At 45.4% G+C, this 25,094-nt stretch overlaps 3 protein-coding genes across 14 annotated transcripts in view; 2 read left to right on the forward strand and 1 right to left on the reverse strand.

Annotated features, from left to right (window-relative positions):
* Positions 1–10,647, reverse strand: part of ENOPH1 (enolase-phosphatase 1) — a 34,447-nt gene extending 23,800 nt beyond the window's left edge. For 2 of the 9 annotated variants that reach the window (XM_030450578.1, XM_030450574.1), the window contains exons 1-6: positions 10,123–10,643; positions 6,813–6,914; positions 5,844–6,046; positions 2,267–2,399; positions 1,856–1,979; positions 843–896 (exon numbers count right to left, since the gene is read on the reverse strand). In XM_030450578.1, the coding sequence (XP_030306438.1) occupies positions 843–896; positions 1,856–1,979; positions 2,267–2,399; positions 5,844–6,046; positions 6,813–6,914; positions 10,123–10,206 (700 nt within the window). In that variant the 5' untranslated portion in view covers positions 10,207–10,643. Of the gene's footprint in view, positions 1–305; positions 897–1,855; positions 1,980–2,266; positions 2,400–5,843; positions 6,047–6,812; positions 6,915–10,122 lie in introns of those variants that run through there. The other 7 variants (XR_003987565.1, XM_030450577.1, XM_030450575.1 and 4 more) reach the window with 7 other exon arrangements.
* A 104-nt stretch (positions 10,648–10,751) lies between these two features.
* HNRNPDL (heterogeneous nuclear ribonucleoprotein D like) lies at positions 10,752–15,280 on the forward strand. Of its 2 annotated transcripts, XR_003987564.1 has the most exons (9): positions 10,752–10,922; positions 11,466–11,634; positions 11,723–11,884; positions 12,155–12,286; positions 12,411–12,525; positions 13,333–13,500; positions 13,702–13,799; positions 14,178–14,281; positions 14,982–15,280. XR_003987564.1 is itself a non-coding variant. In XM_008501799.2 (8 exons), the coding sequence occupies exons 1-7, from the start codon at positions 10,834–10,836 to the stop codon at positions 13,770–13,772; spliced, it is 906 nt and encodes a 301-aa protein (XP_008500021.1). In that variant the 5' UTR covers positions 10,752–10,833; the 3' UTR covers positions 13,773–13,799; positions 14,982–15,280. The 2 variants fall into 2 exon arrangements, 1 of the variants encoding a protein (XP_008500021.1); XM_008501799.2 differs by lacking the exon at positions 14,178–14,281.
* A 1,846-nt stretch (positions 15,281–17,126) lies between these two features.
* The window catches only part of HNRNPD (heterogeneous nuclear ribonucleoprotein D), an 11,844-nt gene continuing 3,876 nt past the window's right edge, over positions 17,127–25,094 (forward strand). For all 3 annotated transcript variants that reach the window (XR_003987563.1, XR_003987562.1, XM_030450572.1), the window contains exons 1-3: positions 17,127–17,400; positions 22,950–23,118; positions 23,891–24,052. Coding sequence is in view for 1 of the 3 variants with exons in the window: in XM_030450572.1 (XP_030306432.1) it covers positions 17,198–17,400; positions 22,950–23,118; positions 23,891–24,052 (534 nt within the window). In the remaining 2 variants the exon portion in view is untranslated. The remainder of the gene's footprint in view (positions 17,401–22,949; positions 23,119–23,890; positions 24,053–25,094) is intronic.

The following is a 25,094-nucleotide window of genomic DNA, read 5'->3' on the forward strand; positions in this document are numbered from 1 at the left end:
AGGTGTTCCATGGGCCGCTGCTAAGGGAGATACTTCAGAAATGCAGTCATGCTGACTTAAAGTGTTCAGCCGGTTGGATCTCATGGTCCAGGACCACAATGCAGCATTGAGGTGGGGCAAGAATTAAATTTTTAAATCTGTATTTATATATATACTCTTACTTCATTTTGGTGGGCTGGCTATGTAGTAGCGCTATGTAAGTGCAGATAACATTTGCAAGTTCTACTATTTTGTACCTAGACCTATACCAAGATTCCTAGACTAAAGAGCCTGTCTGCAGCAAGGAGTGTTGGGTTTTTTTTATGTGACAGCCCAAACATACTGTATGTTAATGTCCACGTTTGGCATTTTTCATTGCTCATCCTAACCCTAGCTTTGAAAGTTTTGTCTTGGCCAGCAACTTCATCTGCAGCTCATATGTCCTCATGGTCCCCTTAGGTCCCTCTCGGACAGGGAAACATATATCTTGTTTGCAAACTGCTTCTAAAAATGATGGAGCTTGTTGTGGGGTGTCTCAGCACCAGATTTCAATGGGTGTGTCTGAAAGAAATATGCCCTGAGCTAGCTGGTAAAGAGGAGGAACAGTAGGGCATAAGGAACCCTACACCATACTTTCTATCTATATTAGCCTGCCCTAGTCATGGGTTCAAGAGATGATGTGGGTTTGGTTTTAAATTCTGATTATGGACAAAGTTACCTAATTTACACAAGGACTGTCCAGGCAAAACGCAGTCTTTTATGTGTGCTCCACTTCCCCTAAGTGGAGGAAGGCAGGAAAAGTTCGGCAAAAGATGAGATGAGGCTGTAATATGATTTCTCATCGTCTGTCAGTCCTGCATTACCTGGTCTGATCACCACTGCCACATGAGTATCTGCTTCCTCAGCTGCATTTGCTTCTGAAACAGAGGTGGGGAGAGATGATCAGATGTGCTTACTGATCTCTCCAGTGAGGATCTTCAAGACTTAGAGATGACCCAAAAATCTGAAGGGCCAGATTGAGAATGAAAGGTTGAGACTGAGAGAGCAGTGCTTGCATGTGGCACTGCAGGGCTCTAGATCAGCTCCCAGCAGACTTGCTATGGATGACTGTAGCTGCCATAATGTGAGTGGACTGGAGCTGGCTCCTTCCCTCTCTCAGCTGGTGGCTGTCCAAAGCACCCTGCAGGCAGCATGCAATGGCAGCTTAATTCCTGTCAAAAGAAGCATTAGCCAATCCAACAGCCTCCCCACTGGGAGTCACTTCTCCCTGAGCACAGCAGTAGATCACATGAAGATGGTAAAGGGAAAAGGAGGCAACTGTGAACTTCATCAGCTCTGCTGATGGGGAGGAGGTAAGGGCAAACTTCTGGGGACTGAGCTGGCTTTGACTGAGATCACAGCCCAGTAGTGCCATTTCTGCCAGAAACGTTCTCAGCAAAGGCAGGAAATTAAATCAGCTTTACAGCTTCCCAGGCCTGGCTTGCCAGGGGTCAAGTCTTGGCAATCTTTTCCTGGTGCTGAACACAACCTAAACGTAAGTGGCACAAAGAACCACCTACCTAGCCACCGCACATGGCCTGTGGCAGCACAGCAGACATTGTTTCCCTGAGCACAAGTCATGAAAACTACTTGACCATATTTGTAAATGGGACATTGTAACTTCTTCAGCAACTGCTTCAATCTACTTCAAGAGTCTCTCCTTGCTTGCTGCATGAGATGTGTAAGGAAGGAGCAAGGCAGGAGCTAGGGGGATGCCACTGAAGTGATGTGGTCTGTGGCATTTCTGGGGTGCTTGTGACAAGCCAGTAGCACATATTTAAAAAGCACCTGCCTCCCTCACACATGCAAGAGCCAGGAGGACTGGCAGGCCACCTACCTCGAGGAACATCTGTCAGGAAGAGGATGTTGTTGGTGGCACACCCAATACTGGCAGCAATCCTTCTGTAGCTCTCACTTTCTACCTTGGCGCCTATTTTGGTATCAAAGTGGCCATCAAAGAGCTGAAAGAGAAAGAAAAGCAAAGACAGTTGCTGAGTGCCACCTGAAGAGCAGGGTTAAGCCTTGCTCCTCAGCAAGATGTCCCCTTAGCTTTCTATCACAGGAACGGAGGGCTGATGCAGCCATGCTATCATACTCAAATGTCTGAGCTAAACTCCAGTGCATCAAACCAACTGCCCTATCTTCCTGTTCCAGACTCTGTTCACAAAGCATTACAGCAAGCTCAGCCTGTGGGAGGAAAGTGCTCTGCAGAGGGAGAAGCTGTAAGGAAGGTGATAAAGTTATCTACCTCTAGGATATCACCTTCTGTAGAGTATCCAAACAGAAGTTTCTGGGCTTCAACGCTGCCTGAGGAGTAGACATAGACCTTCATCCCTGCTTCCCGCCACTTCCGGATGGCTGGAACCACATCCTTGAAGATTCTGGAGCAAAACAGGACAGTAGGTAAGACCAAACCCAGAGGCTCTGGGAGGGATGCCAGGTGCTGTGGCAACTATTGCATTAGTTTGCAAAGGGACTTCATTCTCAATCTGCTCAGGGCTTCTGGACTTGGGGAGTCTATTGCAGCAGCAGGTAAGAGATTCTTAGCTTCAGTCAACCAAGCAGCTCAGATGAGCTGTTTCAGACATTTGGCTGGAGCTTCTCCAGCCCCTTCAATTTTGAGGTGAGAGGAAAGTTTGGGAAAAATGACAACTTCCCACTAGCCACAGGTATAAGGTATAAGAAAACAGACTCTTATATCCTGAGTCCCACCCGCCTTGCAAGCTACAAAGGTTTCCCTGTTAGTAAGAGCTTTGGCTGTAAACTGCATCCATATGGGGTAAATCTATCCCACAGATTCAGGCTCTAACCATGCATAAAGAGGAGTTAAAAGGAGGTTGCAGCTGCAGGAGCTGAATGAGCAGCACTCAGTAAAACTGTTTGAAAACAGACGACAACTTGGGAAAGGAGTGTACCCTAAGTGACTGAGGTCAAAGCCTCTGTATTCAGCAATCTGGTCAGGTTGGACTGTAGTACCCATGGGCCAGATGTGTCCCTGGCTAGCACCACAGAAGGTAAGCCTGCTCCCATTTATTAAGCACCAGCATCCCTGCCCTTACTCTTCAGGCCTTGCAGAGTGAAGGCATGATAACAGTCTAGCAATAGACTGATGGGTCTCCAAATGTAAGCTCCATCTAACTTCTCGGTAATAGTTGCCCAAAAACAAGCCCAGAAGTGGGAAGCAAAGCTGTGAGAGGGAAGGACCAAATCCAAGGCAACTGCTGATGGATATGCCTGTTGGTTACCTCATACCCTTCTCATTTATATTATGAAACCTTTCCAGTGCTGCATTTACATGCATGTAAAAGCCCTTTGTATGCAAAGGACATTCAAAAGGTGACCCATGTACCTGTGGAAACTGAAGGCTAGAGGATGCTCAAGAGGGACAACAACACATATCCCTCGATAACACATGCAATGGGATTGGTAAGGTTACAACCAACCTTGGAAGAGCAGGGACAGAATTTTTGTTTGCCATGGCAGAAGTGTGGAGAGATGAAGGAGGTACAATCTGTAGGGAACCAAGTTTTGTCCAAACTGCAGCCTTCCCACCTGCACTACACAGCTCTGAGTAGCCACTTGGTCCAAGGCCCAGAGGTATTGCCCTGAAAAGTGGTTCTGAGTATCTGAGCGCCTGAGGAAAGAGGGCTCCAAATAGATTCAAATGGAAGTGCTGGACTGAGTTTTGCAGACCTGCAGCAACCAGCTGGCTCTTTCTTAATCTCCAATTCCTTGGCCATCTGCTCAGGGCCTTATTAGGTTATGTATTTCACTTTTTTTTTCATAGTTATTTATTATACATCCCTGGTGTCAGCTGAAAATATTTGGAGGTTGTACAGCACCTGCAGAAACTTCCAGCCACTCTCATATTTTCATATGCTGAGTTATCTGTAGAGAAATTTGTCCAAAAATAGAAAATTATTTTGTGAGTACTTCTAGGTCTTTTTCACATTCTCATTATTAAGAATTACAAGGTAGATGATTCATGAGAGTGTATAGATTTATGAAAGTACTTTGATTACCCAGTCTTGATTCAAGTTTAAAAAATATTTGGACTAGACAGCTGGGTTGAACAGCACCTTTTTCCTAGTCTGTTTGAGTGTACAATGCAATTATTCTGCTTATTAGTATCTGAAACTTAAATGAGTTTTCACAGATTGCCATTATTCTCCAAAATGCACACAGACAGACTCCTACATGGGGAAGTACACAGTGAGTACAGAGCATTGTGAGAGACCTTTTATTTACTTTTGCATTTTCAAAAGGAAAAGTAAATTTTAAATTTATAATAATATATGTATTTTAAATGTATTATAATACTACCATGTTAAGACATTGATTTGTAGAACCTGTATCAAAAATCCCACAAATTTTAAACAATAACTGCAAATTTTAAAATGTTGCCTACAGGTAAATATGCAGTCACTGAAGAGTTTAGTCTGGACAATACCTGGCCACCCAGTCCTACCTTCTGCTCAGAGCAGGTCTAGTTGCAGCAGGTTGTTCAGGGCCACATCCAGATCAGTTCTGAGCACTACTGAGGACAGAGATGTCAAAACTCCTCTGGGTACCTGTGCCACTGTCACCCACATGTGACAAAAAATGCCCATGCTCAGAGTTTTGCCTGTCATCTCCTGTCCTGTCATCAGGCATCTCCAAGAAAAATCATGGCATCAGAATGGTTTGGCTAGGAAGGGACATTAAAGATCATCCAGTTCCAACCCTAACCCTAACCTCCCACCAGCCCAGGTTGCTCAAGGCCCCATCCAACATGGCCTGAGACACTGCCAGGGAGGGGGCAGCCACAGCTTCTCCAGGCAATCTGTGCCAGGGTCTCACCACTCACATATTAAAGAATTTCCTCCTAATACTTAATATAAATCTCCTCTCTTCAAGTTTGAAACCATTTCCCCTTGTCCTCTCACTACACACCCGTGTCAAAAGCCCTATCACAGGTTTCTTTTCCCTTCAGATAATAGAAAGTCACTATAAGGTCACCCTGGAGCCTCTTCTTCTCCAGGATGAACAACCCCAACTCCCTCAGCCTGGCTTCACAGGGGAGGTGCTCCAGACCTCTGAGCATTTCAGTGGCTCTCCTCTGGACATGTTCCAGGAGCTCTATGTTCTTATGTTGGGAACTCCAGAACTGGACACAGTACACCAGCTGGGGTCGCACAAGAGCACAGGGACAGAATCACCTCCCTCGACCAGCAGTCTATGTTTCTTTTGATGCAGCCCAGGACAGGACTGGCTTTCTGGCCTGAAATACTGAAGCATTTTCTGAATTCTTAATGCAGAAAATAGTTGTCCCAGGGGAATGTTCCACCAATCATGGGAGCAGAATCATTCCGTGTCATGCTTCAATTATCATGTTCTCTTTCTCAGTCCTCATCTCCTTTATTGTCCTTTCCCAGTGGCTTGAGAACTGACTGCTCCCTAGCATGTACATGCCAATTACTCCTTAAGGAGAAACAGTCTCAACCCCCTGTCATCTTCTCTGTGGGAACCAAGAAAAACTTGGTCAGTTCCAAAGCTACTGTAGATTCTTGGTTGCCTAGATGCAAAGATTAAGTTCAATCAATTCGTGTTTCACTGTATGATCAAGTTTGATACACAGTTGTCTGTTGGTTCCTCAATAGCAGTGGCCTGGGCTTAAGCCATGACTGGACTTAACGGCATTGGCTTCTCTACCAAGGTAGTAATCCTGTTTGCATTTGTACATGGGGTGGTTTCCAGGAACAGCTTATGCAGCTATTCTGCTAGAAGACATCTAGGAACGATACACCTTATACCAGCCCCATGGAAAGGGGCACACAATTACTCACTCTCCTTTGACGTGCCCAGTTGCATAGGCTGCCTTCCACATGTGACCCTGCAGCTGCTTCAGTGCTGTGGTCTTCCTGTCCAGAGACATCTGCCAAAGAACATTGTCTACAACCGCCTGGATGACCTTTTCCAGTTCCTCTTCCCCACTTCCACTCTCCAAAGGGATTGGCACAGCCCCATCCAAGCTGCAGTCCTCCTGAGCCTAGAAATCATCCATGATAAAAAAGGCGTGAAGAAAGAGGTGGCATGGACTCAACATCTCACTTTAGGAAAGGGGTCTAACATCTGCATCAATGCACCTCTTTTGCAGGACATAGCTTCAACTACTCTTCACATGAAGAGGTACATCATTATCTGAATGCTTTTCTTAATGGGAAATTCAGACTTCAGTACGGTCTAGCAACACTTGTTTGAATCATACTTTCCAAACCCAACAACTAGCACTGCTGTCACTGCATTGTAAGTACTCCAATGAGAATTACACTTGCTTAGTATTTAATTACTGAAATTAAGGCAAAGAAGCAAATGCATCTGTTGGCTTCAGACAACAGGTCTCAAATTGATGCTGTGTCTCTGTACAGAGGCAGGAGTGCCTTGTGTGGGAGAGGTACTCTGCCATTCCTCCAGGCTGCTTCCCAAACAGGCATCTGGAAGCTGGAAGTGGCGGATCCAGCAAGAGAAAGGCACAGGGCAGACACAAAGCTGAAAAGCTGTGGTTTGATGCTTGCTTGAGGACTGGGAAGACCAAGTCAAGCTGAAGCAAGCAGCTGAGCTGCTGCCTACCAAGCCCCATCCCTTCCTGGAGCACAACCCTAAGCTTTGGGTGGGGGACAATAGGCTCATCAAGGCAACAGCTCCCATAGAGGGACAAAGAGAGGTATGGGTTTGTGTGGCATGACTGGGGAGTCTGAGTGACCCGAAGTCTCAGGCATGCCATGAAAACCCAGAGACATGCTAGCTCTGTTAACCTGTTTTCTGAGAAGTCCGATGTCCTGTTGACACTCCTCCTCCTCCCAGTGAGCACGCAGATACTCCCTCACGTTGTCTTTGATGTAAGGGAACAAGGTGTCCTGGCAGCACATAAAAAAAATCAGGCAGCTCCTTCAACCTGGCAGAGGTAAAGCTGACTTGCTTTTAAAACAAGTGTTTGCACATGCTGGTGTGTATGATTATTTCCTCCTCTCTAGCTTCCCCTACTGTACTGCAGCTTGTGAAACTGCCTGCCTAGGGTATGTGTCTGGTCTGTGGACCAGAGACAACCTTGGGGCAAGATTAGTGCAGGTGAATTTTTTTGGCAGAAAAATATAGGTAGCTGAAACTTGCAAGTCCCAGTATGGAAAGGTGGGTGATAACTTTTCCAGAGCTTACAAAAAAATGTCTTATATGGCTGGCATGACCCCAAGTTCCACTGGAGAATTATAAACCTTCCTGGTAATCCTAAGGGCAACTAGAAATAATTACAAATTACTCCCATGAGGGGTTCACAACTGAGAAGCCACAAGCAGCCACTGAAACAGCATCTCTAGGCGTAGGAAGAACCTCAGGACAAAGAGGACGGGCAGGAAGCTCCTTCCTTTAGGTACTGAACCAAGCTTTTTACTAATTAGGAAAAAAATTGTGATGTGCTAGGAGAAAACTATCCTGAGCTCATCTCTCCTCAAGAAATGGTCAATGACTTTTTTTTTCCCCTACTGTATGTCACCTTCAACTTATTACTGAATTAAGAAAAGAGTGGTCCTAAGACCATGATGCGGTGGCAGAACTACAGGATTTTCTGTCACTTCAATATTGTGATTTCCAGGTATTCCAATAGTATCGTTCCAGGTATTCCAATACTGTGTTTTACACAGGTATTCCACAACTCAGTGGATTTCAAAAGGGTAAAAGCCTTGATGCAATGGCAAATGCATGGGTCCATAGTTCAAAAGAGGACACTGATGTAAAGCCTGGAGTGGTGGCAGCCAACAGGACAGAATGCTTATGGATGGTCAGGAGTGATCCCAGGCAATGATGTACTATGTTTAAAAGGCCATGTGTGTGTGTGAAAGAAAGGCTTTGTATCCTGCAAGGAAACACGGTCCTCTCTGTGACTTCAGCTTTCAGCAAGTTAGCATCTGAGTTCCCAGATGCTAGCAGAAGACCTGTGCCTGCCTGTGCACAGCTCCTACTGCTTTATTCATCTCCATGCATGCCATGGAGATGGGTGCTATCACCCTACTCCACTGCCATATGGCTAGGCTCCTGGGTGACGTCCAGCCCCAGATATGGCTGCTCCAACACAGCTTGGCAGGATGGAGAAACAGCCCCCAGCAAAGAGAGCTCAGCAGCCCTCCTAAGCCTTTGAAACTGCTCAGAGCAGTGTCAAAACCAGTAAAGAAAGAGCAGTGTTTTTACCACCAGTAGACACCCATATAGCATGCTGTAACTAGTGCTTTGTAGGATTTCAAGGGACCAGGGTCAATTTTCTCCTCAATATCCATGACAGCTGTCACAAAGTTCAGTGATAATTTGCTCCTTTACAGAAGATGTGGCACATCCCAGGGGATGCAGTTTATCAAATTACATCTCTCCTGCCATCTACTTTTCTCTGCCAGGGTGGACCCAGTGAAAGAGAAAACTTGGTGGCCTCTAACTAGGGGCTACCAAATACTGTCTTTTCTGGTATCTTTCCTTAAACCACCCATCACCTCTCATTCTATTTCCTTACCTTGCATATTAAATAAAGAATGAATTAAATAAAATCCTTTAATATTAAAGAACAAAATATCTGCAGAATCAGCAGTGGACCTTTTAAAGGGAAATAAAAATTATGGGGGCTAACTGAAAGTCCAAGTGTGCTTGTGAAAGTGTGTGAAAGTCCAATTTGTTTCAAGCATTTTCAAACTGAGTTTTATTGAGAACAACAACTTACTTGGCCTTCCTGCAACAGAAAGACTTCAGGAAGGAAACCATCTCAGGCATATTGCATATTACTTGTATGACAGCAAAAGTGATTCAAGCTGGATATAACCAACTTTGTTGCTCCATTAAATATTTAGTACAAAATCTGAGTTCTAACTATTTAAATTGAGAAGTATCAAAGGGAGTGAGGCAGCTGTAATGCCACCTAGACCCAGAGTTTCTTGAATTTTTTGCAAGAAAAAACCCAAGACATTTCTTGCCTTTCTTGCAAAAGCACTTGAAGAACATGGAAAGATGTAGGTCATGTTGTCATCAGTTGTTCATATGTTCAACTGTGTTAGCAGAATGCCTGACAAGAGCCTTCACCCCTCTGCCCATCATGTGGACCACAACGCACCTTCATAAAGCACCTTCATAAAGTGCCAATAAAAAAGATCCAACAAAAACTATACTGTCTCATGGAGAAATATGTCAGGAGCAGAGAGAATTCTATTCAGTGGCTGAAATGCAAGCAAGTTGCACCCTGCTGTGAAGCACACAAGTCTGGTCAGGGACAAAAACCTCTTAGAGAAGAACCTGTTGTGGTTGTAGAAATGCAAATTATAACAGAGTATTTGCAGTGTTTGTCCTGATGCTGGCCTTGCAGACTTTCCGGTCCCCTGGCTTCTGCACCTAAACAAGTATTTTCAATAGTCTTGAGCCTTCACCTAAGCAAGGAAAGCCACTCATACATATTTGCTGTTAGTGTAACCAAGTACACTTGATACACATTGTGCTGTCCTCCCCCTGTACATGCTGGAGCAATGTCTGGTGATACTGGAGGCATCTGATTTACCACCCTTTTGAAGGGAAAAAGAGCAGCAAATAATCCCAAGATAGCACTTCAAGATCTAAGCAAAGTCGGGCGAGGTGCTGCATCTCCAGCCACCTGAGCAGCAGGGGCGTTCTGGGGCTTTTCCTAAATGGGGCTGAAATCACTCCAACTGCCACGGAAACAAATGTACTTTACTGCCCCGTATCTGAATAGTTCCTCGTTCCCCTGCTCACAGTAGAAGCAGGAGAACGGTAAAACGATACGTGTTTTCTTGGGAGGATAATTCAGGAAAACACAGAAAATGAGCCACGGTTTTACGCTCCTGGAGGAAACTCAGGCCTGCCCTCCGCGTGGCTTCAGCTCCGGCAAAGGCGCTTCCTGCGCGGAGAGTCCCTCCCAGCGAAGGGGACTCGCAACCACATAAATCCGGACGGCGCTGCGTGACCTCTCAGGCTGCCGGGAGTTGGGGGGTGGGAGCCTGATAACCACGACGATGCAAACGGAGCCAGTAGGGCTCCCATCCGCGTGGGGAGGCTGCTCCCGCCTGCCCCTCCGATTCTCACCTGGACAAAGGCGATCGGAGTGGTGGTGCCCTCGATGTCCAGCAGGATGGCGCGCACCTCCGCCGGTACCGGCAGCACGCCCATAGCGGCAGTGGCACGTGGGGCGCGGGACTAACCGGCGTAGCGCGGCGGCACGGGGCGCGTGGCCCTGCGGTTTCTGCTGCGCAGGGGCGGCGTCAGACCGCCGCAGATCACCGGAGATGACTGTGGAGACTGCGGGACTCCAGAGTCGAGAAGTGCCGCCCCAGAAGCGCCCGCCCCGTCAACTCCTGAATGAGGTTTCTGGGTTGCACGGTCACCCCCTTCACACCCCAGCCCAGGCGCTAGGTCCCTCTTGTCTCTCCCGTCCCCGCCCAGGGCAGCGACCCCCGCCTTGGACCAGAGCCCGAGGCGGGAAGGGCGCGATGAGCTTGCGAAGGGGCGAGACCGCGAATATGGCGGCTCCACGCAGCACTCCGGGACCAGTGCCAGCTGACGGCCCGACTGGCACAGCACCGGGAGCTGCTCGCTTGGGCATGCTGCACTGCCGCCGGAAGCCGTCAGGGGCGCTGCGGCGCCGTGCGAAAGGGCGGCTCTGATTGGCTGCCGGCGCGGGTATATAATCGAGGTGCAGGCGTTGCCCCAATCTCTTCCGCCGCCATTTTCTCTGCTGCGGAGGTCTCTACTGTCCCCCCCAGCTCGCCTGAGCAGCCCTGCTGCCCTCGTCTCGCCATGGAGGACTCAGCCGAGATCAGCTGCGGCCCAGAGGAGTTCGCCGAGGGTTCTAAGATCAACGCGAGCAAGAACCAGCAGGATGACGGGTAAGGCCAAAGGGGGTCGTGTCGCTTTTCTCCCTCGTCCGTCCTTCTGGGCCGCGAGGGGGAGGACGGTGAGGAGGGGGGGGGGAGGGGGGGTGTTTGGGGCGGCTCAGACACTGGAGGGCCGGGCGGAACCTGGCGGGGCGGAGCCTCTCCCCCATAGCAATGGCCGCGCCCGGCTTTGTGTCCGCGGCGGGTGACCCGGTTTTGGGGTGGCGGCTGGGGCGTGTGTGGTGTGGGGGCGTCAAGCCAGCAGAGGACGTGACATCACCGGTAGCCTACTGGGGCGTCCGCTGATGGCGGGCTCGGGGCAGGAAGACGTTCAGAATAGCCCCACGGATAGCTGTGATGCCGGCCCGGGACACCCGCTGCGGCTCCCCTAATCCTGCCCCCGCAAGCCGAACTGGGTCGCCTGTGGCTTCCTGATAACGTTTGGTTTGCGGCGGCCGTCAATAGGTTTGCTTCGTGCTCCACACGTTTATTTGCACCCCCCTGTGGGTTTGTATACGCGCGTGTTAACACGTATTTGTATGTACTTTGTTTCAGGAAAATGTTTATTGGAGGCCTTAGCTGGGACACGAGCAAGAAAGACTTGACAGAGTATCTGTCTCGGTTTGGTGAAGTTGTGGATTGTACAATCAAAACAGACCCAGTCACTGGGAGGTCGAGAGGGTTTGGGTTTGTGCTTTTCAAGGATGCTTCTAGTGTGGAGAAGGTGGGTATATTTCTTGTGGATTGATGGCACAGAGTCTGCTTGTGTTCCTCAAGTGAACTGAGACTTTGTTTCTTTCTGTGCTTCTTAGGTGTTGGAATTGAAGGAACACAAACTAGATGGGAAGCTAATAGATCCTAAAAGGGCAAAAGCCCTAAAAGGGAAGGAGCCACCAAAAAAAGTGTTTGTTGGTGGGCTGAGTCCAGATACATCTGAAGAACAAATTAAGGAATACTTCGGTGCTTTTGGCGAGGTATAGTATAATGGCTTATAAGAACAGCTCTGTTTTTCAAATACAGTGTTTTCTCTGTCTTGAAGTCAGAAGAATTTGTGAGCAGAGAGCTGCCTCAGGCTTCCATGAAACTAAATGCATGTTAGCAATTCCACAGTGTTGTGGTGGAGTGATTTATTGCTGTCAAAAGCAGTTGGGCATGGATATTGGACTGATGAGTGTTCTGGTAGCATAAGAAGTTGCTTCCAGATTTCTACACAATGTCTTACTGATAGGTACTTTTGCTTTCAGATTGAAAACATTGAGCTTCCCATGGACACAAAGACAAATGAAAGGAGAGGGTTTTGTTTTATCACCTACACAGATGAAGAGCCAGTAAAGAAGTTACTGGAAAGCAGATACCATCAGATTGGTTCAGGCAAAGTATGAAAGCTCTTGTTCTTAGCATGTGAAATAAATTACTTCTGTAGCTTCCCTGAAATCAAATCACAAAATAGTCTTGAAATTCTTGATTTAACTTAACTTGAAAAAATGTCTGTCTTTACAGTGTGAGATCAAAGTAGCACAGCCCAAAGAGATATATAGGCAACAGCAGCAGCAGCAGAAGGGAGCAAAAAGCAATGCAGCTGGTGGCCGAGGAGGTGGAAGGGGGCGTGGACGGGGTGAGTGTTTTGGATTTGAAATTAACATAAATGTCTCTGTTTCTGTACCAAACACTAAGATGTTAGTAGATATTCCAAGTTTCAGGCTGCATGCGGATTGCATGTTTAAATTGAATGTGGAAAGTAGCATGTTAGTAAATGGTGTTTTGATTTGTGCTTGCTTGTGGAAGCACAAGGTACTCTTTGTTCTGCTTGCATTTAAGTGGTGAAGTGGCAAACTGGATGTAGGGTTCTATGATATATCCTAAGCTGACAGAATAGCTAAATACAGGTTTTGTTTCACATGGAAGCATATACTGTTGGTTGGCTCAAGGGTAGAAAACAATGACCTGGAAGACTGTCATGTTGCTACCACTTGGAAATAAATATGCTATCAGCTACAGGCTTATGCACCTCAGTCTTAAAAAATGAAGCACTTAGAACTAACACAGTGCAGTAAAGCTGATCCTGTGATATAATGTGGTGTTCAGGCAATTAATGATCTAAAATGGAAATAAAAGGAAAATGGCAGGAGTTGCTGTAGTGTATGCCTTCAGCATTGTGTGTTGGTTTTCCTATTTTATGAGCAGAACTACCTGCAGCCTTTCTGCAATCTTGTATGCGATAAGATCCTATGACCCATTTTGCATGCAAATGAGATGCTTCAATTAGTTTTTTAAAAAAATTCTTGGGAAGGTAAGTGGTTTCTTCTAGGTAACAGTTCTGGCATAGAAAGATTGCCATAGAAAGCTAGATGAAGTGGTGTAGGAGAGTAGTAAACAAAGTATTTTAAGTTTTCTAATTTATAAATGCTGTACTTGGTTTCAGGTCAGGGACAAAACTGGAATCAAGGATTTAATAACTACTATGATCAAGGATATGGAAGCTACAATAGTGCTTATAGTGATCAAAGCTACAGTGGCTACGGAGGATATGACTATTCTGGCTACAACTATCCTAATTATGGATATGGGCCGGGATACACAGACTACAGTGGTAAGTAGTTTTGCTATCACTCTAGATGATAGCATGCACCTCTAAACAGAGACCTCTTTGAGTAACTTGCACTGTAACTACTCATAATGCATGGTACAAAGAGTAGCCCTGTTGGTGTATTTTAAAGGGATAAGATCCTTTTGAGGGTTGGATGTTAAATCTTAATGCATCTGGGTTGTTTCTCCCCCATGTTATCTACAGGTCAACAAAGCACATACGGAAAAGCATCCCGTGGTGGCGGCAATCACCAAAATAACTACCAGCCGTACTAAAGCGGTACCTAGTACGTCAGGAAACAGGTGTGTACATGAGTGCAAGGTCCACTCTGAGTATGTCTAATCTAATTTAAAGATCAATAGACAAATGAAGAGTAAAAACTTCTATAGCATGACTCTTCCTTTAATTAAGCTTGTTAACTTAAAAACATTTTTTTTTAAAACCAGCTTTGCCTACAGTGTCTATAGATCTTTAACTTTGTAAAAATGTGACTTTATCTTCTTTAGTACTTCAGAAAAACATAAGAGTTTTTCTGTTTTGCTTTGTGTACCAGGTGATCTAGAGGAATTATTAAACTTATTAGAAGTATTAACAGGTAAAGTACTGAAATGGGTACAACTTAAGGAAAACAAGAATGTTGTCTTCTAACTCTGACATTATACCTTGTTTGTACCCGCCAGCGGGAACTTCATTGCAGGCCGTGTGTCACCCTGACCACGTCTATCTCTGGGGTCGCACGTTGCAGGCAGAGCGCAAGGCATACACCAGAAAACGCTGTCCTGTGGTATGGTCTCTTCCAACTTCATGTACCAGCGTAAAGATTAAAGTGGAAAACTTCAGACTTTGGCTTCTTTTTTTTTTTTTTTTAATCTTTTTTGGAGATTAAGTGTCTTAACTTAAATGGTTTTTTACAGGAGTTAAAAGTACATAAATGCCTTTACAGCTTAATCATTTGGTCTTCTGTTTAGTGTTGTATTTCAATTGTGGAACCTCATTTTAAGTGTGCATTCTTTAAGATTTAATGCTTGCTTTTTTCTTTTTATAGCTAATAGTGAAATCTGCAAACCAAAACGAACTTTTAAATCTGGAAAAACGTTAAAGATCATATGCACCTGGAGTTTGAAGTAAATCAACCTGACTTCTGTTTGCATAGCACTTGTTTAGATAGATAAATAATCAGAAACCCTTTTGGCAGTGTTGCCAGTGAAAAAAAAAAACAAACCAAACAAACTAACAAACTGACCCAGAGCCTAATTAGTAGTCTAAATCAGATAAGTAGCTTCTTAAGTGGCTTGGGATGGCTGTATTTGGGAAATAAGTTATCAATGGGTAAAAAACTTGTGTTACCTTAATAAAAAATGCATATGATCCTTAACAGTGAAGAAAGGAATATATAGAAGACTTAAAGCAGTTCATGAAAATGGACCTTTTAACAATTGTAGTAACTTGCACAGATCTGACATAAATTTTGTCTTGATTTTTAGGTGGAGATACTGCAACAAAGCCATCTTGCAGCACATCGCGAGTGAATGGAGAGTGGTCTTCATGAGAGGAAATTACTATTTTGTATAAGACTCACTGTATGACACTACTGTGTCCAACTGTATATAGCGGCCAACTAGTTTTCTTTTATGGTTTTTACTTTCTTTTTGCCATTCATGTTGCAATGTAATGTGGACTTGTGTTTATACAAAATTTATTTGTATAATGTCATGTTAAAAGATTCTCTAATAAATGCTTACTTAAGTGAGTGTAGAGCTCTAATAAATGCTTACTTAAGTGAGTGTAGAGTCTTCCTGATGGCTTACAGTGTTATAACTAGCTTGTATAGAAGGGCAGGTTCCTTTCTAGAAGTTGCTAATGGCTCAAGACACGATTATGTGCACAAGTCACTCCTTTTTCTGACCTGTCTCTTAAGAGAGCACTACAGTGCCTTATGTTAGCACTGTCGTGGAAGATAGTGGGCTTTTTCCCTGGGGGAAAGAGGAGGAGTGGTCTGTGGCACCGTACTGCCAATTTCATACATCTCAAAGAAGGGGCTTAGAACTACAGCAGCACCCTTTTATGGTGATAGCTCAGCATTATTTGGGGGGTTGGAGGGTGAAATCTATTTTACCGTTAGTGTTCTAGAACCCAAGTGCTTCAACATACTCAAGGCTATAACTTCCCTAGAGCAATTACTTGCTATTTCAACTCCAACCAGGAGATGACAAGTTTGTGAACTTCACTGACGGAAGACTTGAAGGCACAGATCCTGCTTTCTGTGCACAATCAGAATCAGTTTATTGTGCGGTTTGTTACATAGTATCCTGATATCTACTGATTGATCTACAATTTGTACTTCTACAATGTGCTCTCTGTACTAACATAAAACCTTATCTGTCCCCACCACAGGCACCTGGTACCAGGACATTGGCCAGATGGCAAATTCCTTAACTTATTTATAGCTCTTTGTTCTCCAGGGTCAGTGAGTGCCAGGGAACCTGTGGCACTCACTCCTGCGCAGGCCTTCTCTGCTGTTCTGCACTTCACTGTCAGAAACGAGAATCTGTAAAAGCCTGGGATTTAGTCCTTCAAGTGGGACTACAAAACTGGATCAGAAAACAGGTTTCCCATCTGGTGTATACTAGGAAGCAACATAAAAATGTGGCTGATTGATTGCTAGAGAAGGAAAATTGCTTTAACCAGCCCATTGTTTTCTGAATAGGAGAACAGCTGGGGTGAGCAAGGATACACATCCTGCTTCAGGTCAAAGCATTGCAGCACTCTGCTTGAAGTGTTATTCTTAGCATAAATATCTAGTTATGCAGCAAAAACAAAACTTGTTGGAAGAGTGAAGTGGAATGTGAGTCGCTAATTCACAGGAGAGTCTAGACTTTAAAACTTTTAAAGGGAGTAGTGTGTGTATTAGTTTCTAAGTTTCCAAACCATATTCAGTATTTCTGAGGCAACTGCAAACTCTCACTGCTGTGGGTTAAGCTAGATCTGGGGAGGCTCCTGTGATTTTAGCAATTAGGTTGAATGAGAAAAGACATTGACAGCATTGGCTACAAGCTACCGAACCGGCACATGGCCAGTGAGAGAAGCCACAGCAGCATGTGACTTTGTATCCCCAACTTTTCCACAGTGCAGGTGGATTCTAAAAGTAGTTTTACTTCAGCCCGTAGCAATTTGTTTTAAATTTAAACCTTACTTTTTCTTATGGTGTAAAAACTTCATTCTGGTGCCTTCAGGCACAGGTGCCCTGGATCTTGGTGCAAACCTACCCTGCAGGCTCACGTCACCACAACGCTCGGAGAGCCATGTTGGGCAGGTGCTCGGAGAATGGTCAGTCACTTCTCGTGACGAGTCGCCTCTCGCTCAGCACCGTGCTCCGCTGTGGCCACCAGCTAAACTCCAAAGCGCTGCGGTGGCGGAGGGGCGCCTCAGGAACGCTGTAGCTCTCACCAGCCGTGACCCAGCGACTGGCACGTTGCATCACCCTCCGCGCCGAGCGTGGTGCCACGTGACCGCGCCAGCCGCGTTCCTTCCGTCCGCCATTTTAGGTTGGGTGGCTGGCGGCGCCATTAAAAACAGGGAGCGAGAAGAAGCGGGCTTGGTGCTCTTGTGCAGTCGCCGAGGCTGCAAGCGGGGCCGGGACCTTGGCGGGGAAGCGGTAGTGGGGCCGGGAGCGCCAGCCGGCCGGCGCGTGTCAGGCGCCATGTCGGAACAGCAATTTGCTATGGACTCGGCGGTCGTGGGCGTCGGCGGCAGCTCGGCGGAGCCGGCCGAGCAGCCTGAGGGGCTGGCGGGGGCTGGACCGGGGGGCGCCGATGGGGGAGGCGGCGGCGGCGGCAGCAGCGGCGGCGGGATAGAGTCGGAGGGAGCCAAGATTGACGCCAGCAAGAACGAGGAGGATGAGGGGTGAGCGGCTGGGGCGGCACGGGTACCCCGCAGCGTTTGTCTCCGGCGGTGTTCAGCTGGGGTGGGCGGCGGGGTACGGCTCCCCTTAGATCGACCTGGCCCGGCGGGACCCCTCTTGCTGCCCTATTTGTTTACTTGGCGCCCTGGCTACGTCATGTATCGGGCCTGGCCAGCGGGGGCGGGCCGTTGGCTCGGCTGTGCGCCTCCGCGCCTTCGCCTTCCTGTTTGCCAGGGGCACCGGGGTGTGAGGAACGGGGAAGAGGCCCTGTGGCGCGGCAATGGCTGCGGCGAGACGGGTGGCACCCCGGCAGTGGCTCGGGCGGTAGCTGGCGGCGCATCTGGAGGCTGCAAACTTAAACGCGACCCAGGCGCCTTACCGTGCTCTTGGAAAGGGCTGTCGGCTCGGTAGCTGGTTTGCCTTTGAGCATTGCAGAGAATTGCCAGGCTTACCGTGCTCCGGGTCGTTTTAGAAATGCGTGGGAGCAGCTAAATGTTGTTGTCTAGTGTCCCTGTCAACCCATACTCCACAGCATTTGGAGCTGACTGTCACTAAGCTGTACATCTGGTGTGATGTGTACCAAAGTACAAACTGGTTGGTTTTCTTGAGGCTGGCTTTCTTAAACCTGAGGTGCCATGTGTTGTAACTCAGTGTAGCTTGCTGCTCAGGTTGCAATCACTTAATGTTGCCTTTTGTTGCAGCCGTAAGATCTTTGCCTGATGTTTGGTGTGGGGCCGTATCATTCATATAGCAAGAGAAATTCGCATAACCTAAGTTATAGGTTATGCTGTATGCTGTCTCCTATCAGGCCAGTAAGAAAGAGGAGTCCAGGTGTGTTATCGTTCAAGGTGGAAAGTAAACTGGACAAAAGAACACTAGCTTCTGTGTCCTGTAGGTACCTAATGCCAAACCTTCACAAGTGTCTTCTGTAAGAATCCAGAATGTTGCTGAGAGCAAGGAGAAGAACATTTTTTTAGTGTTTTGTTACACTTAGTAAAAACTTAAAACATCTTTGTTACTTCTTACCTGCATTTAATAGCTTTAAGTATCTTTGCAGTTTGCATATTTATTTAGAAATCATGGAATGGTTTGGGTTGGAAGGGACCTTAAAGATCACAAAGTGTCAGCGCCCTGCCATGGGCAGGCACACTTTCCACTTGACCACCTTACTCAAAGCTTTGTCCAACCTGACCTTGAACACTTCTGGGAGGGAGCTCTGGGAACTTGTTTCAGTGTCTTACCACTCTCACAGGAAAGAATTTCTTTCAAATATCCAATCTAAATTTACCCTTTTTCAGTCTGAAAGAGTTCTCTTCCTATTGCTACATGCCTTGCAAAAAGTCCCTCTCCAGTTCCTTTCCTGTTTTATTTTTTGCCCCCAAATACACAGCTGTTAAGAGGATTTTCATGAAAGTCACTGGTGCAGGGACAGTGAACAGTGATTACATGTGTCATACATTGACTTTTAGAATAGTTCAGTTGGGCTTTCTTAACCTGTTAGTTTTTATGGATAATTGTGTACAGGAAAATAACTGTTCTGACAACTGTCTTTAGGAGTTGGATGTGGGTACATAAGTATTTCCTTTGAATCAGGAATTAGGGATGGTGTCTTCAGGAAAAAAACAGCACACAAGTTCTTGTGCCCTCAGATCTCATTGAAAGCTGTGGACAGAGGGAATCTGTATACTGGCAACTCCCTGACTAGCTTGTTGGAGGAAGCCCAAACCACTAGTGGTGGTGATGCCTATGCTCTGTTTAGCTAAGTCAGAAGTTTTAAAGCTTTCCCAGGACACTTCTGGCAACTTATTTGGGAAGACTGCATGTGAGTTTAAACCAGTCAAATTGTGGTTTGGGAAATATACTTATTTTTACAAGCTTTTGACAGCACTGTGACATTCCACGTTTATTGTTGTGCTCACATTGGTGTTGTGGCCCTCATCGTGCGCCCTCATCGTGGGTGATGGGAAGAACACCCTCTAGAGGCCTGTCAGTGGCAAACTCATGTTCTTGGTCTGGTGCAATTAGTGATACAGTGCAGTTTTGTAGTTTAGTGTTGGTTGTTAGTAGCTATAAGACAAGATTTGTATTTTTATGCTAATGGTTTGTTGACAGCTGTAAAACAGGTGTTTGTATGTCTCATAGCAAGTGTATGGTTGGTAATAATTGCTAGAGCATCACTATCCCCCGTGTGTCAGAAATCAGTGCTATGTCCTCTGTTCTGTTTTGCTTCTTAAAAATACTCCACAAAACAAGTAAAAAACCTTAATGATGGATGAAAGCAAGGACATAAAGCATCCTTGGAATTGCTATCTGTACTGGTATGAGGGTGCCGGCTAACCAGAGTGTACCATTTTTCACCAGATTGGTGCTGAAGACAGTAAGATGTCATATGAGAAAGGGCTTCGTTGAAGATGAATGGGAAATTGGTGCTCCTATTTATAAACTTCAATATTTTTATAGAAACATCTTAAGTTCTTGTACTCATCTGTATGGATTTTGGGTATATTTGTCAGAAGCTGAATGCTCATGCTATTTATGTAAGAGCACAGTTAATTCAACAGAGTTCACGTAAGAAGCTTTTGATTTGAAAGTTTGACTTGTGATGGTACATGATTGGCAGAAATATTTATGTGTGTGTGGGAAGTGGAGAATTTGGAAACATGCTAGTGTTTTTTCAGGTTTTCTGTTAAGTGTGTGATTGTGGAATAAGTTTGTACAGTAAAAATGAACAAAGCTTTGTAGAAAGCATTTTTATAGATCATAATGGATCATACTTCTTGTTTAAAGCCTCCTGTAAAATCTTCTGTATCAGTATTAGAAGAGATCATCTCCATTCTAATCCGCTTTTGAAGAAGTGCATAAGCTGTATAACTAATAACTAAGAATGATTCACTTATGTGCATATTAAGCTGAACATGAGCCAGCAGTGTGCCCAGGTAGCCAAGAAGGCCAATGGCATCCTCGCCTGTATCAGGAACAACGTGGCCAGCAGGTCCAAGGAAGTGATTCTGCCCCTGTACTCAGTGCTGGTGAGGCCACACCTTGAGTACTGTGTCCAGTTCTGGGCCCCTCAGTTCAGGAAGGATATTGAGGTCCTGGAATGGGTCCGAAGGAGGGCAACTAGGCTGGTGAAAGGACTTGAGCACAGACCCTATGAGGAGAGGCTGAGGGAGCTGGGGCTGTTCAGCCTGGAGAAGAGGCGGCTCAGGGGAGACCTCATCACTCTCTACAACTCCCTGAAAGGAGGTTGTAGCCAGGTGGGGGTTGGTCTCTTTTCCCAGGCAACTCTCAGCAAGACAAGAGGGCATGGTCTTAAGTTGTGCCAGGGGAGGTTTAGGTTGGACATTAGAAAGAATTTCTTTATGGAGAGGGTGATCAAACATTGGAATGGGCTGCCCAGGGAAGAAGTGGATTCTTCATCCCTGGAGATATTTAAAAAGAGACTGGATGTGGCACTCAGTGCCATGGTCTAGTAACTGCAGCAGTAGTGAATCAAGGGTTGGACTTGATGATCTCTGAGGTCCCTTCCAACCCAGCCAATTCTATGATTCTGTGATTCTATATTGGCTTGATTTTCAGTTGTTGCAAATCATGAAGTGTTTCTACATACATCAGGTCTTGATTTCTCTGGGTTTTTTTTGTGGCTTAATAATGTGATGGGATGGTCATGATTTCATAGAATCATAGAGTCCTCAAGGTTGGAAAAGACCTTTAAGATCGAGTCCAAACATCCACCCAAAAGCTCTAACCACTAAACTCTATAAACTACTGTAGCTCTTCATCTACCCATCTTTTGAACATCTTCAGGGATGGTGCCCCACCACCTCCCTGGGCAGTCTGTTCCTATGCCTCATCACTACTTCTGTGATACTTTCTAATATCTAACCTGAACCTACCCTGGCAATGGTTTACCCCATTTCCTGTTGTCCTGTCACTGGTCACCAGAGAGACTAGCATCTGTCTCACTACTACCTCCTTTAGGGTAGCTGTAGAGAGTAATGAGGTCTCCCTTCAGCCTCTTCTTCTTAAAGCTGAACAGCCCCAGTTCCCTCAGACTCTTCTCATAAGTCTGGTTCTCCAGACCCCTAATCAGTTTGGTTGCACTTCTCTGTAACCTTGCCAGCACCTCAATGTCCTTCTTGTACTGTGGTGCCCAAAACTGCACACAGCACTCAAGGTGTGGCCTCACTAAGGCAGAGTATTGGGGCAGCATCACCTCCCTGGTCCTACTGGACACACTGTTTCTGATGCAGGCCAGGATGGAGTTGGCCTTCTTGTCCACCTGGGACCACTGCTGGCTCGTGTTCAGCTGGCTGTCAACCAGCACTTGCAGATCCCTTGCTGCTAGGCAGCTCTCCAGTCACTCCTCTCCAAGCCTGTAGCACTGCTGGGGGTTGTTATGGCCAAAGTGCAGGACCCCAGATTTGGCCTTAACGAAACTCATGCAGTTGGCCTCGGCCCATTGATTGAGCCTGGCTTAGGTTCCTTTGCAGAGCCTCCCTAACCTCGGGCAGATTGACACTTCCACCCAGCTTAGTGTCATTTGCAGATTTACTCAGGGTGCACTCTGTCCCCTCATCTTCTGACCCCCTATATATGGGGATTCCATCAGCTATTTTCCAGTCTTCTGGTGTCTCTCCAGTGAGCCAGGATTAATAGATGATGGAAAATGGATTGGCGAGCACCACTGCCAGCTCATTCAGCACTCTTGGGTGTATCCCATCTGGTTCCATAGGTTTGTGCACATCCATGTGGGGCAGGTCACTGACCATCTCCTTCTGGGTTTTGGGGGGATCTCTGCTCCTGGTCCCTGTCTCATAGTCTAGGGAGTTGAATATAACTGGTCCTGCTACTAACGACTGCTGCAAAGAAGTTGATTCCAAGCTTCCTGTGTGCTATGGAAAAGACAGCTCATGATCAGCTTCTGTACATGTTTACCCAGTAGCACTGGTCATCTAGATAATATATTGGGAAGGTGTTCTTGTGATTGCACTGGGTTTTGACAAATGCTTCCAGGAGGAAAGCTAAGTTTTCACCATGCAATACTTTGCTTTTTTCCTGCTTTCTGTGGAAGGGGATTTGACTACACTTCTTAGTTTTACTTTATTAATATTGGCATGTGACCAGTACAGACTGGTACATAAATGCTTCTGTTTAACTGCGTTGCCTTATAAATATATTGTGTGTGTTTCATAATTAGTTGCTTGGAGAATCTGCAAATCATAAATGAAATTAGGCCTGTGGAGTTTCAGTAGCGGTCAGGATGTGAGGAAGTAGTAAAATATCCTTTTTTCCACTCCTTGTCGTTTCTTGGGATAGCAGAGTAGGCAACTACAGTGGAAGATGGTGCAAAACTTTTGTGTACATGTAAGTCTTTCTCTAATCTGGCCGGGAACGCTTGAGCAAGTTCCCAGAAAGTGCAGACCTGTGTGTGTGGTATCACTGATAAAAGTTTTGCTATTCCTTATGCTAGCTAACTGAGCTCTTAAAGCTTGACAGTCCAGGATTTTGGGTAAGACACACTAAGAGATTAATCATCTTGTCTTAACAGGAAAATGTTTATTGGCGGCCTTAGCTGGGACACTACAAAGAAAGATCTGAAGGACTATTTTTCTAAATTTGGTGAAGTCGTAGACTGCACTCTGAAGTTAGATCCCATCACTGGGCGATCAAGAGGCTTCGGCTTTGTACTCTTCAAAGAATCTGAGAGCGTAGATAAGGTAGTATTAATGTAATGAATCAATATATTCAATTTTAGATAGCAAAGAAGCAGCACTCAGATGATTGTATGCGCAGTTGTTTGTACATGATCTGTTAAAGATGATACAGTATACTTATATATCTGGGATACAGTATATTTAAGATGCTTACTGAAATGTTTTCCCTAAACCAGCTTACCCTTGATTTAGTGGCCAGAACCAGCAGCGATTCCCAACGTATGGCTTTGGGTACTTACAGATGAGTGTACTGCAAGCCATCTGATGAGCACTTTAAAAATATTGTATGTAAATGTCTGCTGCCTACTACTGTGGAAGCAGTAATACCTAAAGAACTTTGCATTCCAGAGCTGCAGTAGAGCAGAGCCAGTGGCTTTCACAGATTAGGGCTTTATGCTAGGAGAAGTAAACTTGCTGTTAAACTTTCTAAAAGCTTTTCACCCGTTGGTGATTTCTAAAGTTAGAGAGTCTTTACTTCATGAGATTTGAGGGTGGGATTGTAGAGTACTTGCTGAGAAATGTTGAACTCTTCCCTTGTGTGATATGTGGCTCCAGGTGACTCTTGAAAGGCTTCATCAGAACTGCCTATGTCAGTGAATACTGTTCAGAATCATAGAACTATTTGGTTTTGTACAAAAGATTGTTGCTGTAACCAAAATATTTAAACTGAAGCAATAGCATTAACAAAAACTAAATATAAAATAACTAGGCCTTGCTAAAAACACCAATGAAACATTTAGCTTGAACTGTAAGATCATGTTTTAATTTTCTGCAGGTCATGGACCAGAAAGAACACAAGCTGAATGGAAAGGTCATTGATCCAAAAAGAGCTAAAGCCATGAAAACAAAAGAACCCATTAAAAAGATTTTTGTTGGGGGTTTATCTCCAGATACACCTGAGGAGAAAATAAGGGAATATTTTGGAGCTTTTGGTGAGGTATGTAATGAGATAAACTGCTTACACTTGTAGAACTTGCAGCCCCCCAGATGCAACCTACATGGATGCCATGTAAGCTTAATGGCCAGTGTAGCTCCCTGTGTCTCAGTAGTCAATTTTAATCATAAGGGTGTTAATTACAGGCTTTGAGTTTCATGAACTGGGTTAATGAAATAAAGAGTTGGGGTAAGTCAGTAAGTCAGAGAATCATGAGCTGATTCATGGGATCTCTGGAAGTCTTGACTAAGACAGGCATGGGAGGCAGCATTTTTGAGCATGATGCTTTGGTCAGTTGGGTAAGATTCTCCTAAGCTACCTTAGCTGGTTTGCTATGGGCACAGATTCAGACAGTTTGCCTCAATTCTGTGCAACTGTGTAGTCTCTGTCTCTCTCAGTCCTCAGTTTTTGGTGGTTCAGATTAACAAAACGTCACTGCAGTCCTTAAAACCATGGGCTTAGTACAGCTATGGCTTCCCAGTCAATTCTCAGATGTTGCCAGCATCAGGTCATCACAACTGTGTTGTCAGGGAATTCGGTTGTCAAATGCCTTCTTACAGATAGTTCATTCTGGACTAAAGGCTTTAACTACTGTTTGCCTAAGTTGGAGTCTCTTGTGCCATATGTAAGTATTTTGTTCTGTGTTTGTAGTCAGGTATGCAATTTTCCTGTTTAACTTAAAATTTTAGCAGTGTCACAAATCAGCAGAACTATACACTTGAGCAAAGCTACATCTTTTTCATACAAAGCTTGAAGGTTTAGGTCTGCTGAATGTTTGAAACACCTAGTTACTTCTGTCATAACTGAGTTCAAACTGAAGTGAAACAGGCAGTTGAACTCCAGCACAACAGAACTGGTTCTTTGTGCACCATATTTTGTATGAGTTCCTGAATGGGCAAATGATACTGTGTTAGAGTTTAAAAAGAAATAATAATCTTTTACAGAGCTATGAACACTGTTTCTAGTGAAGGTGATATTTGTGATGGTTTCTTGTGATGTAAAGCCCTACAAAGGAGAGACATTTTCATATTCAAATCTAAATAAT

This window comes from Calypte anna, chromosome 4B (assembly GCF_003957555.1).
Source record: "Calypte anna isolate BGI_N300 chromosome 4B, bCalAnn1_v1.p, whole genome shotgun sequence".
NCBI classification, from domain to species: domain Eukaryota; kingdom Metazoa; phylum Chordata; class Aves; order Apodiformes; family Trochilidae; genus Calypte; species Calypte anna.

What these genes read in the sequence shown, in the direction of transcription:
- HNRNPDL (XM_008501799.2), top strand. Translation starts at nt 10,834, where the DNA reads ATGGAGGACTCAGCCGAGATCAGCTGCGGCCCAGAGGAGTTCGCCGAG. An exon ending in AAGAACCAGCAGGATGACGG is followed by an intron (nt 10,923 to 11,465) that starts GTAAGGCCAAAG and finishes ACTTTGTTTCAG; the next exon opens with GAAAATGTTTATTGGAGGCC. An exon ending in ATGCTTCTAGTGTGGAGAAG is followed by an intron (nt 11,635 to 11,722) that starts GTGGGTATATTT and finishes TGTGCTTCTTAG; the next exon opens with GTGTTGGAATTGAAGGAACA.